Here is a 13,018-nt window from a genome sequence, read left to right on the forward strand (position 1 = left end):
TTTAGTAGAGACGGGGCTTCACATGTTGGTCAAGCTGGTCTCGAACTCCTGACCTCATGATCTGCCTGCCTTAGTCTCCCAAAGTGCTGGGATTACAGGCGTGAGCCACTGTGCCTGGTGAGAATATCCTTATTTTCAGGAATTCACAATAGAGTATTTAGGGACAAAGGCACATTGTGTGTGCAGTTGACTCAAACCATTTAGAAAAAAAATACACGTAAGTGTGTGTGTATGTATGTATGTGTGTGTACGTAAGGAGAGAGAAAACGATTAAGCAAATGTCACATAATGCCAACATTTGGGCAGTTTGAGTGAAGATTATCTAGAATTGTTAGTGCTATTCTTGAAACTTTAATTTGAAATTATATGAAAACACAGAAAGTAAAGGAAAGGAATACAGATACTTGCTTCCCAGTTTCCTCTAGAGCTAGGGGTGGCCATGAGATACAGTTCTAGCCAATGAGTCGGAGAAGAAGGCTGCTGACGATCTTTCTGGGGAGAAACTTCCCCCTGGTAAAATAAGAACGGGCTTCAAAGAGACTTCTCACTGCACTGGCCGCCTCATTGATTTAAGTATTTGAGGATGTGGTGCTGGAGCTGCAGCAGCCATCTTGTGACCATGAGGAAAAGCCCAAGAAACTCACAAAGCTTTCCCCGTGTATGAGTTTCCCTGACACTGTTGCCCCACTTATGTTACATAGGATCATTCAATTCCTATACTCCTTCAATCCCACTCATCATTCCAGGCCCAGTGTCAGAACCTGTATCACTCAGGACCAGGGGGACAGAGCAGCCCCCATGTCAAACATTACCAAAGGGAAAAGAGAGCTTTGGAGACTCTTACATCAGCAATTAAGACCTGTGACGTAAAAATGATATGTCCCTTCCACTCACAACTCATTGGCCTTCATAGAGCACATGGCCCAGCCTTGATTCCACAATTCTTATTCTTGAGGGGTTTTCATGCCTAAGTTTTGCCCCTTTTCCTCAACTATAAATTCCTCATGGTAAGTTTTTAAAGTTTTTAAAGATAATGATGCCCAGAGTTTTCTCCCAACTATTAAAATCATCACCTGAAGTCAGGAGTTCGAGACAAGCCTGGGCAACACGGTGAAACCCCATCTCTACTAAAAATACAAAAATTAGCTGGGCAAGTGGTGCACACCTGCAATCCCAGCTACTCGGGAGGCTGAGGCACGAGAATCTCTTGAACCTGGGAGGCAGAGGTTGCAGTGAGCCGGTATTATGCCACTGCACTCCAGCCTGAGTGACAGAGTCAGACTCTGTCTAAAAAAAAAAAAAAAAAAAAAAAAAAAAAAAATCAGAATCCTTAGGAGTAGGGCCTAGAAATCAGATTTTACAATTCAGGTAAAACATACATTTATAGTCCACAGCAAAAATTTTAACTGTACATCTCAAATATCTTTATTATGGTAAAATATACGTAACATAAAACTTGCCACTCCACCCATTTTTAAGTGTGCAGTTCAGTGGCATTAAGTACATTCACAGTGTTATGCAAAAGTCACCACCATCCATTTCTAGAAACTTTTCATCATCCCAAACTAAAACTATGTGCCCATTAAATATTCACTCCCCATTTCTTCTCTCTCCCTTTCCCTGAATAAGCTCTGGTCTACTTTCTGTCCCTGTGAATTTGACTATTCTGGGTATTTCATGTAAGTGGAATCATACAGTATTTGTCATTTTGTGACCAGTGTCTGTCATGATAACGGGTTCAAGGTTCATACACATTGCAGTGTGTGTCAGAACTTCATTCCTTTTCGTGGCTGAATAACATTCTATTGTAGGGACAGAACAGTAACCATTCATCAGCAAATGCTTGTGTTGTTTCCACCTTTTGGTGGTTGTGAATAACGCTGCTACAAACATTAGCTTACAAGCATCTGCTTCTGTCCTGGCTTTCAGTTCTTTTGGGTATATACCTAGGAGTGCAATTCCTGGCTCACAGGGTAATTACATGTTTAACTTTTTGAGGACCCACCTGTGTGTTTCCACAGCAGCTGCCCCAATTTACATTCCCACCAGTAAGGCACCAGGGTTCCAGTTTCTCCATATCCTCACCAAAGCCCAAGTTTTTGCTACACATATATGAACTCACGTAACCACCACGTGGATAAAGACATCTAACATTTCCTGCATCCCAGAAGGTACCCTCATGGAAACTGGTATTGTTGCAAGCTCCCCAGCAGCCAGGGTCAAGAACCATGTCTTAAACTTTTAGGGGTTCTATCTCTGTCAAGGCTGGCTAACTCTCAACCTAAAAATAAGCCTCAAGTCTGAAGATGGAACATTAAAAATGACATTGTCACCTTGACAGAGTGGCTAATAACACCCCAGCGGGCCAGAGCCCATCAATCATGGGCTGCTGCCTTCTGTTTCGAGAGCTGAGGAAGACACCAAGATGGAAAGGAGGGAGGCAGCACAGGACAAGCTGGAGTGGCTGCCTAGGCACAGAAATCCCAGCCCACGCCTCCCCAGGCCTCTCCCCAGACTGGGAACAATAAATCTAGCAGCCAGATAGAAGCACTGCCCTCCCTGAATTCAATTTGCAAGGTCAACCAGGCCTAACAGAATTGTGACATCGGCGTCGCAGTCATTTACAACCCACTCTTGCCGTGTCTGAACATGAAAGCAATTATGTGATACATACTTTGGCAAGAACCTGAAGCTCCCATCAAGGGCGAGAGAAACACTGTCGAGTCAGGATATGTAAAGAAAGAACAAAGGAAAAGAAGGAAAGCCATAAAGACACATTCATAATGAAAATTTGAAAATTTCCACTTCCTTAGAAATCACATAAGAAGACTTAAGAGTCAGAAACCTTTTGAAAGCTCCATTGTCTTAAAAGTATAAATAGCATCTTTTTAGAAACCCACAATTTCAATCAAGCTGGAATAATGGGAAGTACCATTCATTGAACGTTGTCTTTGGAAATTTCATGACACATGAAATGATTCTCACTCAAAATCGAATTAGAGGCTCAAGCACGTGAGAGTTTGTGAGAACATCAAAGCAACTTGGAAAATGTACACATAATTGATCTTCTTCACTGGGGTATGATTTTTTTGATCCATCTAGATATTCAGGAAGTACCCACGATATCAAAAGAGGGAGTCTCACTATCCTTCTTGGGAACTCTTTCCAAAAGGGCTGGCCCTAGCCCATGTGACCTTGGGCAAGTTCCTGAACTTGGGCCTTATTCCCCATCTTCCAAATAGGGATAATGATGACACCTACCTTCTAGGGTTATACTCAGGATCGTGGCCCTGGAACAGCACCCAGCATATGGTATGTACTACAGCAATGTTAGCTATTATTGGCAGGAAATGGCTAGGCCTCAACGGCTCAGCAGAACCCATCCCAAAGCCCACACAACTGTGACTCCAGACCCTGAAGTCAGTGTCTCAGGCCCTGTTGCAAAAGGACAGCTCAGCAGACCACACAGTAGAAGCCATATCCTTTAGCCACCAGACAGCCCAGGCTAACAAAAACCTTAGCAACAGGCACAGAGAGGACCCAGGAGTCATTACCAAAACTGCAGTTCCCTCCACCCCAGCCTGGGTGAGGCAGGAACACCCACCACCTCCCTCTTCAAATGCCTTCTTTCAGGTGCCAGTTCCCACCAGCAGCCCTTAAGCACTGCTTGCCTGCAAGCCAGGGACTCCTGCGCCAGGCCATTCAAGGTTTCCATCCTACCTGTGCCAGCCAGTCCGACTCAGAAGCCATGCAGCTCAGGGATGTCCCAGTACAGATGCAGGGCCTCGGGGTTCGAAAAGGCACCTCGTTGCTCCATGGCTTTTCGAGCGATGACCTGTTTGATGGCAACTTCCACTTTCTTGCCATTGAGCGTGTACTGCGAGGGAAGGGTAGAAAAAAACAAGAAACTGCACTTAAACCTGAAGCGGGGAAAACGCACGGCCCTGGGTATATCCAGACCCAAAAGGCCCAGCCTCCACCCGGAGAGCCAAGAGTGAATGAGTCTCAGCTCCAAGACGCCCCTCTCCCTGCCAGGTCTGCAAAACCTATTTCTGAAAGTCAATTTCAAGACCTGGTGCTGAAACCCAACTCTAACACTCCCCAAAACCCTCCCCCGCTGCCCCTGGCACAGTTATTGAGAAAGTGAGGCTATTTCAAAGATGCCCAGAGGTCACCATGAGCACCTTCATTTTTCTAACGCTGCACACCCCAATGGGCCCCACTGGGACCCACTGCATGTGTCACACCCAAGCTGACCTCCAGAGGGCCCTCAAGACACCCCACTGACCCCGGCAGTGCATATTCCAGATGGGAACATAAAAAAAGCGTCTCTCAGGGTTCAGGCTCTGCCTGACCAGAATGAAAATGCAGACATAAGATCATTCCTAAATCTGAGCAGGCACCCTGAGCAAGAAAGTTTTCAGGGAAGATGTGGCTTCTGCCACCACCACATCTGGGGGATGCTGGGTGAATTCCTGAACCTAGTTCATTTCCTTGAATGAAAGTGGCGGTGCCAGCACCTAGGCTGTAGGGCTGTGAGTCAGGGGGTAAATAGGTCAGTGCACACACAGCTTCAGAAGCGCCTAGCTACTATGTTTTATGATGATTTTACTTTTATTTATACTTTTACTTCTCTATACATTTTATCACATTATTCTATGATAAAGACTAGCTGCTGCCATTACTTCAGAAGTGGCCCAGCTTCCTAGAGCTACGGGCAAGAGCATCCCCAAGCTCCCATGAACTCCTCCTCGGAGCCAGCCATCTGCAGCAGACGGTGCGTTACTTTTTCTCGTAGTTGCACCCTTTCCAAACATTCAGAGCTCCTCTAAGATTCATGGCACATGTGTTTCACCTTGAATCCAAACGAGCCTTTGGTGGCGTGGGTGTGTTGTGGGCTAGGAAACCTCAAGAGCAACAGAGCCCAGTAGGGCTCCTCTGCCTGAGCTCTGGATCACTGGTGCTTTTTTTTTTTAACCTGAGATGTAATTAAAATTCATTCACCTGAAAAATTCAGTCGAAGTGTGAACTAATTAGGGATCTAAGCACCGGCTTCCGAGGAGGGCCTGCATGTCACTTCGTGTGGTGTCGCCGGCCCTCCCGCTGTGAGATGGAAATGTCTCGCCTGCTCTGTGCCCCACTACGCTTCATGCAGGGGTCCATGTGCAGCTCGTGGGCACTAGTAACGCCACCTTCCACCTGCTGGCAAAATATAGCAGCCTCCCTTTAAAAGAAATCCTGCTACCATTTCCTCCGGGGAGAGGGGAAAGGGAGAGGAAAGGGAAAGAGAAAAGAAGCCTCCACCCCCCGTCCCTGCACGGGGCCTCCCCGGATAGACAGGAACCCAGCAGCCTCCTGGCAGGAAGGGCCAGACATCCCAGCCACGTCCTGAGCAAAGGCCCGCTGGACTTGGACAGCCATGGCTGCCTGGGGGCTGCAGGCAGGAAGCCCTCAAATGTCAGGAGTCCATTCCACTTGGCCATGACCCGCCCGGGGTCCCCAGGTCTTTATTCCAGGTGAGCAGAAGGTGGGGCTGGCTATGTACACCACTTCCTTCGGCAGGACCCCTCATCTCTCTGTGTTTCCTCATCTGTAAGATGGGCTTGAGGAACACAAGCTTGTCCCACCTCATAAGGGTCAGAGGACCAGCTCCCGACCCACCACTCACTCACCAGACATCAAAAGCACCTGCTGTTTTCCAAGCAGTCAGCTGAGCTCTGAGGAGGTGGTGAACCCACAAGGTTCCTGTCCTCAAGGAGCCCCCACTCCAGATAGAAAGACATGAACATACACAAGAACTCACCCTCAGTTCATGGCAAACACTGTCAAAGCTAAAGATGGAGGCCAGGACACTGTTCAAACAGGAAATGCAGGGAAAGCCTCTCTGACATTTGAGCAGAGAGCAACTGCGATCAGGTGTGTGGAAGGGCGCGGCACGGCGTGCACACCTACTCTGAATGAAGGCTGATGGTGAGTGGAGGCAGCACAGAAACAGAGGCAGGAGGGCTGCGTTCGGGCACCCCGTGGCCCACGGCACCACCAGAGAGTCTCTGTTGTCAACCCATCTTAGAGATGAGGAAACTGAGGCTTGAACGCTAAGTGAGTTGCCCAAAGTCATGCCTCAGGGACAGAGGGGGAGCCAGGGCTGTGACAGAGCCCCTGTGCATGAAGACCCTCAGAGGAGCCGCTGTGAAGGCTGGCGGCAAGGACCACGCCGGCAAGAGCCTCCCTAGTCCCCGCCACATCATCATCATCAGGGTGCCGCATCATCACCCTGAGCTGTGGCGGGCGGGTGAGGGGCTCCTCTCCTCGAGTCACAGGCCAGAGATGGATCAGTATTACTCAACACGAGGAGTGGGGCTGGCTCTGGGCCCAAATCTCTCCTGAGCACTCGCCAAGGCCTCCCACAAATGCTGAAAATGGTGCTGGCTTCCCAGGGAACAGAAGTGGCAGTGTCTCTCCACGCAGAGACAGAGACAGGCCGCCTCCCATTCCCACCGCTGGGAAGGCCCCGGTCTCAGGCTACTCTTGGGGTGGTGGGGGGAGGGTAGCCCACTCTCCGCAAGCACCGTGTGAAAGGTCAGACCTGCAACAGGCTCTCCTGCCTCAGCAAGGCCCCAAGACTTTGCAGATGGGACCTCAATTGTCCTCTTCTGACCCTGAAGTGGGTCCAGTTCCCGAATGGGCAGGCTGGGGCCATGCCGTGTCACCTCCCTGTGGAGGCTGGGCCCCTCCTTAGCTCAGCAACAAAAGAGGTAAATTCTCTCCTAAGCCTGCCACGAGGGTCCGAAAATTCAAGGGCATTCAAAAACCTGGAGAAACCCTCCCAATGACTTCCCGAATGGACCCAGGAGAAGACCCTACCTGGGGAGAAAAAGAGCCCAGAGCCCAGCTGGGTACCCTGGCAGCAAGCCCATGAAAGCCAGAATAACCATGGAAAGAAACGTGCTTAGTTTTCTCCCTTCCTAATAAATTGCTCCACTACTCTTGTGATCAGATACGGTTTGGTCATAACCATTTCGGAAGCAAAAGACCCAAGTTCTTTTTCAATAAAATAAAGCCAAGGGGACAAATTCAAATTCCAGTTCCCTAAAATGTTCCAGATGAGACAGCACTTATTCACCCAAGAAAAACAGACCCTCATCAGGAAAAGACAAAAAGCATCACTGATTAAAGAAGTACCTTCTTGGAGAGCACCAATGTCCCCGCAGAGAGCCGCCAAGAGTCACCAAGCAAAAAAAAGAGAGAGATGGATGGAAAGCTCCCAAGCTGCACGGCTCTTCCCACGCAGAACCAGAACGCAAAGGAAATGTGTGGACGCCACAGAAAAGGAAGCAACACCGCAGATGTGGACAGGGGCCGGGAGGAGGAAGAACAAAGGTTCCGAGCGGGAATCGGTCCTCCAGGGATGGTCGGGGATTGCACGCAGTGGCCGTGCTGCGAGTGCTCTCCCCAGCCCCCACCACTGGACAGACTGTTTTCAAGATGTTGAAAGAACTTTTCTTAAGACAAAGAGAATGATCTGCAGGTTTCAAAGTCAATGGTATCACATATTTCAACATCGTCCAGAAAACAGCCTCTCCTGGTAAATGCTGTCTCTGGTTATTCCTCACAGACTCAGCCCAGCTCCTGGGCAACGTCAAAGTCAGCTTCTCCTGGGAACCCAGTGAGTGTCTGCTCCCATCTTCTCCTTAATGAACAGCCAGTCTGTAGGCTTTAAATACAGCCTGCCACTGTCTGTTTAAATTGTTGTGTGTGTACATTCACATACACACGTGCACACATACACACAACAGCTTCTGTCAGCTTGCGGGGACATCCATTTTGTAAGCAATGCAAATTAAAGCTGTGATCCAATCTGGGTGAACCTCCTCCTCCCAGACTTAGACTCGAAGCAGAGTGTACTGGGGCGGGGAGCTGGGGGACGACGACGCAACCTTTGAAGACCTGCCTCTAAAAAGAGTCAAGTCTCGTCTGTGTCAGCAGAACTTAAAATTAAAAGGCAAGAGCAACAGCTCCCAGCAGCTCTTTAAAAGGTTAAAATTGGCTGGGTGCAGGCTGGGTGCGGCGGCTCATGCCTGTAATCACAGCACTTTGGGAGGTGGAGGTGGGTGGATCACAAGGTCAGGAGTTCGAGACCAGCCTGGCTAAGATGGTGAAACCCTGTCTCTACTAAAAATACAAAAATTTAGCTGGGCACAGTGGGAGGTACCTATAATCCCAGCTACTTAGGAAGCTGTGGCAGGAGAATCGCTTGAACCTGGGAAGCTGAGGTTGCAGTGAGCCGAGATCACGCCACTCTACTCCAGCCTGGGTGACAAAGCAAGACCCCATCTCAAAAAAAAAAAAAAAAAAAAAAAATTGGCTGGGTGCAGTGGCTCATGCCTGTAATCCCAGCACTTTGGGAGGCTGAGGTGGGCGGATCACTTGAGGTCAGGAGTTTGAAACCAACCTGGCCAACATGGCAAAACCCCGTCTCTACTAAGAATGCAAAAATTAGCCGAGCATGGTGGCGTGTGCATGTGGTCCCAGCTACTCAGGAGGCTGAGTCAGGAGAATTGCTTAAACCTGGGAGGCGGAGGTTGCAGTGAGCTGAGATTGAGCCATTGCACTCCAGCCTGGGTGACAGACCAAGACTCAGTCTCAAAAAAATAAATAAAATAAAAAATACAATGTTAAAATTAATGTTCTCATTAAAAATTTTGAGTACACACTAAAACCAGGGGTTAGCAGGGATAAGCCAGTTGGACCTGCAGGGCTGGGCTCGCTAACCCTCTGAACATGGGTATTTAGCAGAAATTGCTTTAAATGCAGTCTTAGAAAGAGTAGGAAAAAAGATGGCAGAGAGGATGGCATTGCTAGGCAACGTGGACAAACGATATATAAAGCACCAGCAAACTACTCAGATGTGAGCGCCCCTCGATGTGTGGGCTCATGGGGTGATGGCACTGGTCTCGTCGCTTGCAGAAGACGGTCATACCGCGATGCCCTTGGTTTCCAGGATGAGGCTGGGCACATGCCGCACAGACAAGCCCACGTGGATGGCGTCACAGATCCTCTTCACCAAGTCAGGCTGGAAGGCGTGCCCAGAGGCTGTCTTCAGGAAGAGGATCACCCTCTCCTCCCCGTACTTGTTATACTGGGGGACATACAGGCTGTCCTCCACCTCCTCAAAGGAGTCCACTGTGGAGACAGGAGAGGGCACACATTCACACAGGGGGCCCCTCAGTGCAGGATCGGGCCTGACAGCAACCTGGCAGAGCAGGAGGGGCAGGCTGCGTCCCCCAGGCCTACCGGGGGTGCCTGTGTTCTCCCAGCCCACCCAGGATGAGGGTCTTGGAGGGACATTTGCCAAGGGAGCTGTTTCACAAGTGGAAGAAAGCCCATTACTGGGGAGGTAGAGAGAGTTTCAGCTTTGGCAGGACAGGTGATGTTGTACCAGGGGGCCAGGTGTGGGCCTTACTCACTTAATAAAAGATTAATTCAAGATAAAAAAGAGCCAGGCAGCGTGGCTCACGCCTGTAATCCCAACACTCTAAGAGGTTGAGGTGGGAGGATCGCTTAAGTTCAGGAGATTGAGACCAGCCTGAACAACATGGGGAGACTTTGTCTCTACAAAAAAGTAAAAACTAAGCCAGGTATGGTGGCACATGCCTGTAGACACAGCTACTCAGGAAGCTGAGGCAGGAGGATGGCTTGAGCAGAGGAGGTCGAGGCTGCAGTGAGCTAATTGTGCCACTGCCCCCCAGCCTGGTCAACAGAGTGAGACCCTGTCTCAAAAAAAAAAAAAAAGGAAGCAGGTGGCTGGGCACAGTGGCTCACACCTATAATCCCAGCACTTTAAGAGGCCAAAGTGGGTTGATTATTTGAGCTCAGGAGTTCCAGACCAGCCTGGTCAACCTGGCAAAACCTCAACTCCGAAAACAAAAATTAGCTGGGCATAGTGATGCACACCTGTAGACCCAGCTACTCAGGAGGCTGAGGTGAGAGGATCACTTAAACCCAGGAGGTGGAGGTTGCAGTGAGCTGAGATCGCACCACTGCACTCCAGCCTGGGTAAGAGAGTAAGACCCTGTCTCAAAAAACAAAAGTAAAAATAAAAAAAAAAGCAGGTGCCTGTGGTGGGTACTCCACTGGAGGGAGGAACAAAGGCTGGAATCAGACCATCAGGATTTCTCCACCCTGGCTACACAAATAACCTTGACATAAGTTTAGGACTCTGACCTAAGCACTAGCGTGTGAGGCCATCTGACCGACTTTGTGGGCTGGGCTGGGCCTGGGTCCCTGGACCGCGCAGTCTGAAGGCCCACAGGGGACTCCACCGTGCAGTTGTGAGACCCACAGGCCTACACTGTCTGTGCTTGGTGTCCTGCATAGCGCTTTGTGACCTTCAGCAATCCTGCACCCTCTCTGTGCTTCTGGTTTCTTAACCCATAAAGGCAGACACAAGTTGGCACAGTGGCTCATGCCTATAATCCCAGCACTTTGGGAGGCCGAGGCAGGCGGATCACTTGAGGTCAGGAGTTCAAGACCAGCCTGGTCAACATGGTGAAACCCTGTCTGTACTAAAAATACAAAAATTAGCTGGGCATGGTGGTGCATGTCTCTAATTCCAGCTACTGAGGAGGCTGAGGCATGAGAATTGCTTGAACCTGTGAGGCAGAGGTTGCAGTGAGCCAAGATTACACCACTGCAGTCTAGCCTGGGTGACAGAGAGAGACTGTGTCAAAAAAACAAAACAAAAAAAGAGTAGAAGCCAGTAACCAACCCAACAGAGCTCACCAGAGGGATGAAATATAATGGGGATGGGCCAAGGGACCTTAAAGACCCCATGTGAGGTTTTATGAGGATGGCAGTGTGGGCGAGGTATGATCTGAAAAGGAGGTCAGGCTCTCAAACGTCCACTGTCACACAAGAGACCAAGGGGCCAGAGTCGTGCCAAAGGTAGGGCCTGTGGAAATGCGCCCTGGGGCTCCCACCAGGACCCTCCTCCTTCCTGGATACTCAAGAACGCTCAGGGAGAAGAACATACCAATGTTACAGGTTTCCAGGCTGCCGAACCGCGGGGTTGAGCGTGCCGTCACTGGAAAGCGAGAAAAAGTCAGGGCTACACCGCAGCTCTGAAGTGGCAACTCCCAGGGGTCCCAGGGGAGGGTGGTCACCCCCCTTCCACATGGCATCCCCCAGGACCAGTCACGGATGCTCCCCTCCCCAGCTCCTTGCCCCGCCACATGGCTCTTTCTCCCTCTCAGGTTAAAGCGCGACATCGAGGGAGGCCCCTCTGTGCAGGAACATCTGTCACCTCCCTTCCCACCTGCACACGCGTCCCCTGTCTCGGGTGTGGACACTGCTGTGTCTTTGCTGTGGGACCCCTGCCCTGACACCCCCTACCCGAGAACCCCATCACAGGGCAGGGAAACTTGGATCACGCCCAGACCCAGCCCTCAGGAAGGAAGCTGGCACAAGGATGCCCCACCCCAGAAACGACACAGAAAGGGCCCAAAATGGGGGACAGTTAGCCATGTCACAGACTGAGCAGACAATGCTTCCTCAAAGGGGATCTTCAGGCTCGGGGCAGCATGTGCACAGGCACAGGGACGCATGGCACACCAGCCAGGGGGCGGTGGGGGGTCCCAGACATCAGCAGATGCGTGGGTGGTATGGACACCCTGGTGCTGGAGTGGAGTGGGGTGCCCAGGAAGGGGGTCACTGACTCTCACAGAAAGTGCCTCCTCCCCCACCCCCAGGCCTCCGGAAGGTGGGGCTCCAGGGAAGAGAAGCCGACTCCGCAGCCCTTACCTCCAGCCGAGCATGATGACGCCCCCCGGTCTTCGGGTTGATGCTGCAGCAGTCGCCATGAGCCCTGATACCTGCAAGGGCAGCAGAGGCGCCCGGTCACCCCGAGGAGAAGGGGCCGTGATGGGCTGCCTGGACAGACACTAGGTGCAGATCCACAGACATCATTGGGGCCCAGAGGCAGGTCTGGCATGGGGCTGGGGCAGGAGGGAGCTAGACTGTTCCTGCCCCAAGGAACACGCCCTCTAGTGGGGGCTGCTGCCAGGGCAGCTCTGACACAGCCGGCGAGGAGACACAGCTCCTGAGGCACCAGCAAGGACCCGGGAATTCACAGAGGTCGGGACCAAGCGCGGCCAGGGCACTGGGGGTCAACAGGAGCATCTGGAGACACCTCTGAGTGGAGCGCAGGAAAGAACAAGCCACGTCTTGGGAAGCAAGAGTGGCCAGGGGCAGCTGAGGGCACAAGGTGTGCAGAGGTTGGGGTCAGATATTAGAATGGAATACACAAGCTCATGGCCAGGAAGGAGGCTACTGCCCCAGTCCCAGCCATGCAGGCTTGAACCAAAGCATTAGCCACATGGACAAAGAACCGATTAGCAGGTAAAACCCAGGAAACGAGGTGGGTGGGGGAAGAGGAAAGAGCCAGAGGTGACGGCAACACGGTATCAGCAGGCTACATGAGTGGCCACGTGTGCAGCTGTTCAGAGAAGGCCTGTGCGCTGGGGTGGTGCTGTGAAGCTGATTGACCAAAGGGATCAAACCCTAGTGTTGGACACAGCATCTAAGGAGAGAGGTTCCTTGGCCAAATCCTCCACCCAGGCGCCAAACAGTGAAGAGAAGCCACGCATCTGAGAGTCACCAAAGGAGCAGTTAACTCACCCTCAGCCCTTGACCAGCCACACTGAGGGGAACTGGCTGGCCATCATCAAAAGCGCATCTCTGCCGCTTTGCAACACGAGAAGTCATCTGCCTTAGCAGCAGGCTCTCCTCCTGAAGTAAGGCCCCAAAGATTTCCTGTGATGCAGGAAAGGAAAACAGTAAATAAACCAGCTTCCGTGTCCTCACTGACGGGGGGCAGCCTCAGAAAGTATCTCTTTTCTCCAAATCTCGAGACACTTCTCCAGCACTTCTCCACTCTGAGGCAAGTGCTAACCCAAACAGTTCATGACTCAACAGCTACGTAGTCTATCCACCCATTCATGTGACATTGTGAAGGAGACAC

The 13,018-nt window shown here is 51.0% G+C and overlaps 1 protein-coding gene and 1 pseudogene across 2 annotated transcripts in view; both read right to left on the reverse strand.

The window, feature by feature from the left end:
- The window catches only part of ZNF354A (zinc finger protein 354A), a 60,892-nt gene extending 53,653 nt beyond the window's left edge, over positions 1-7,239 (reverse strand). Inside the window, exons 1-2 of one of the 2 annotated variants that reach the window (XM_063707028.1) lie at positions 7,183-7,239; positions 3,721-3,877 (exon numbers count right to left, since the gene is read on the reverse strand). In XM_063707028.1, the coding sequence (XP_063563098.1) occupies positions 3,721-3,867 (147 nt within the window). In that variant the 5' untranslated portion in view covers positions 3,868-3,877; positions 7,183-7,239. Of the gene's footprint in view, positions 1-3,720; positions 3,878-5,004; positions 5,059-7,182 lie in introns of those variants that run through there. The other variant, XM_063707030.1, reaches the window with a different exon arrangement.
- A 1,663-nt stretch (positions 7,240-8,902) lies between these two features.
- The window catches only part of LOC101139555 (acetoacetyl-CoA synthetase-like), a 30,741-nt pseudogene continuing 26,625 nt past the window's right edge, over positions 8,903-13,018 (reverse strand).

This window comes from Gorilla gorilla, chromosome 4, assembly GCF_029281585.2.
Source record: "Gorilla gorilla gorilla isolate KB3781 chromosome 4, NHGRI_mGorGor1-v2.1_pri, whole genome shotgun sequence".
In the NCBI taxonomy this organism is placed as follows: Eukaryota; Metazoa; Chordata; class Mammalia; order Primates; family Hominidae; genus Gorilla; species Gorilla gorilla.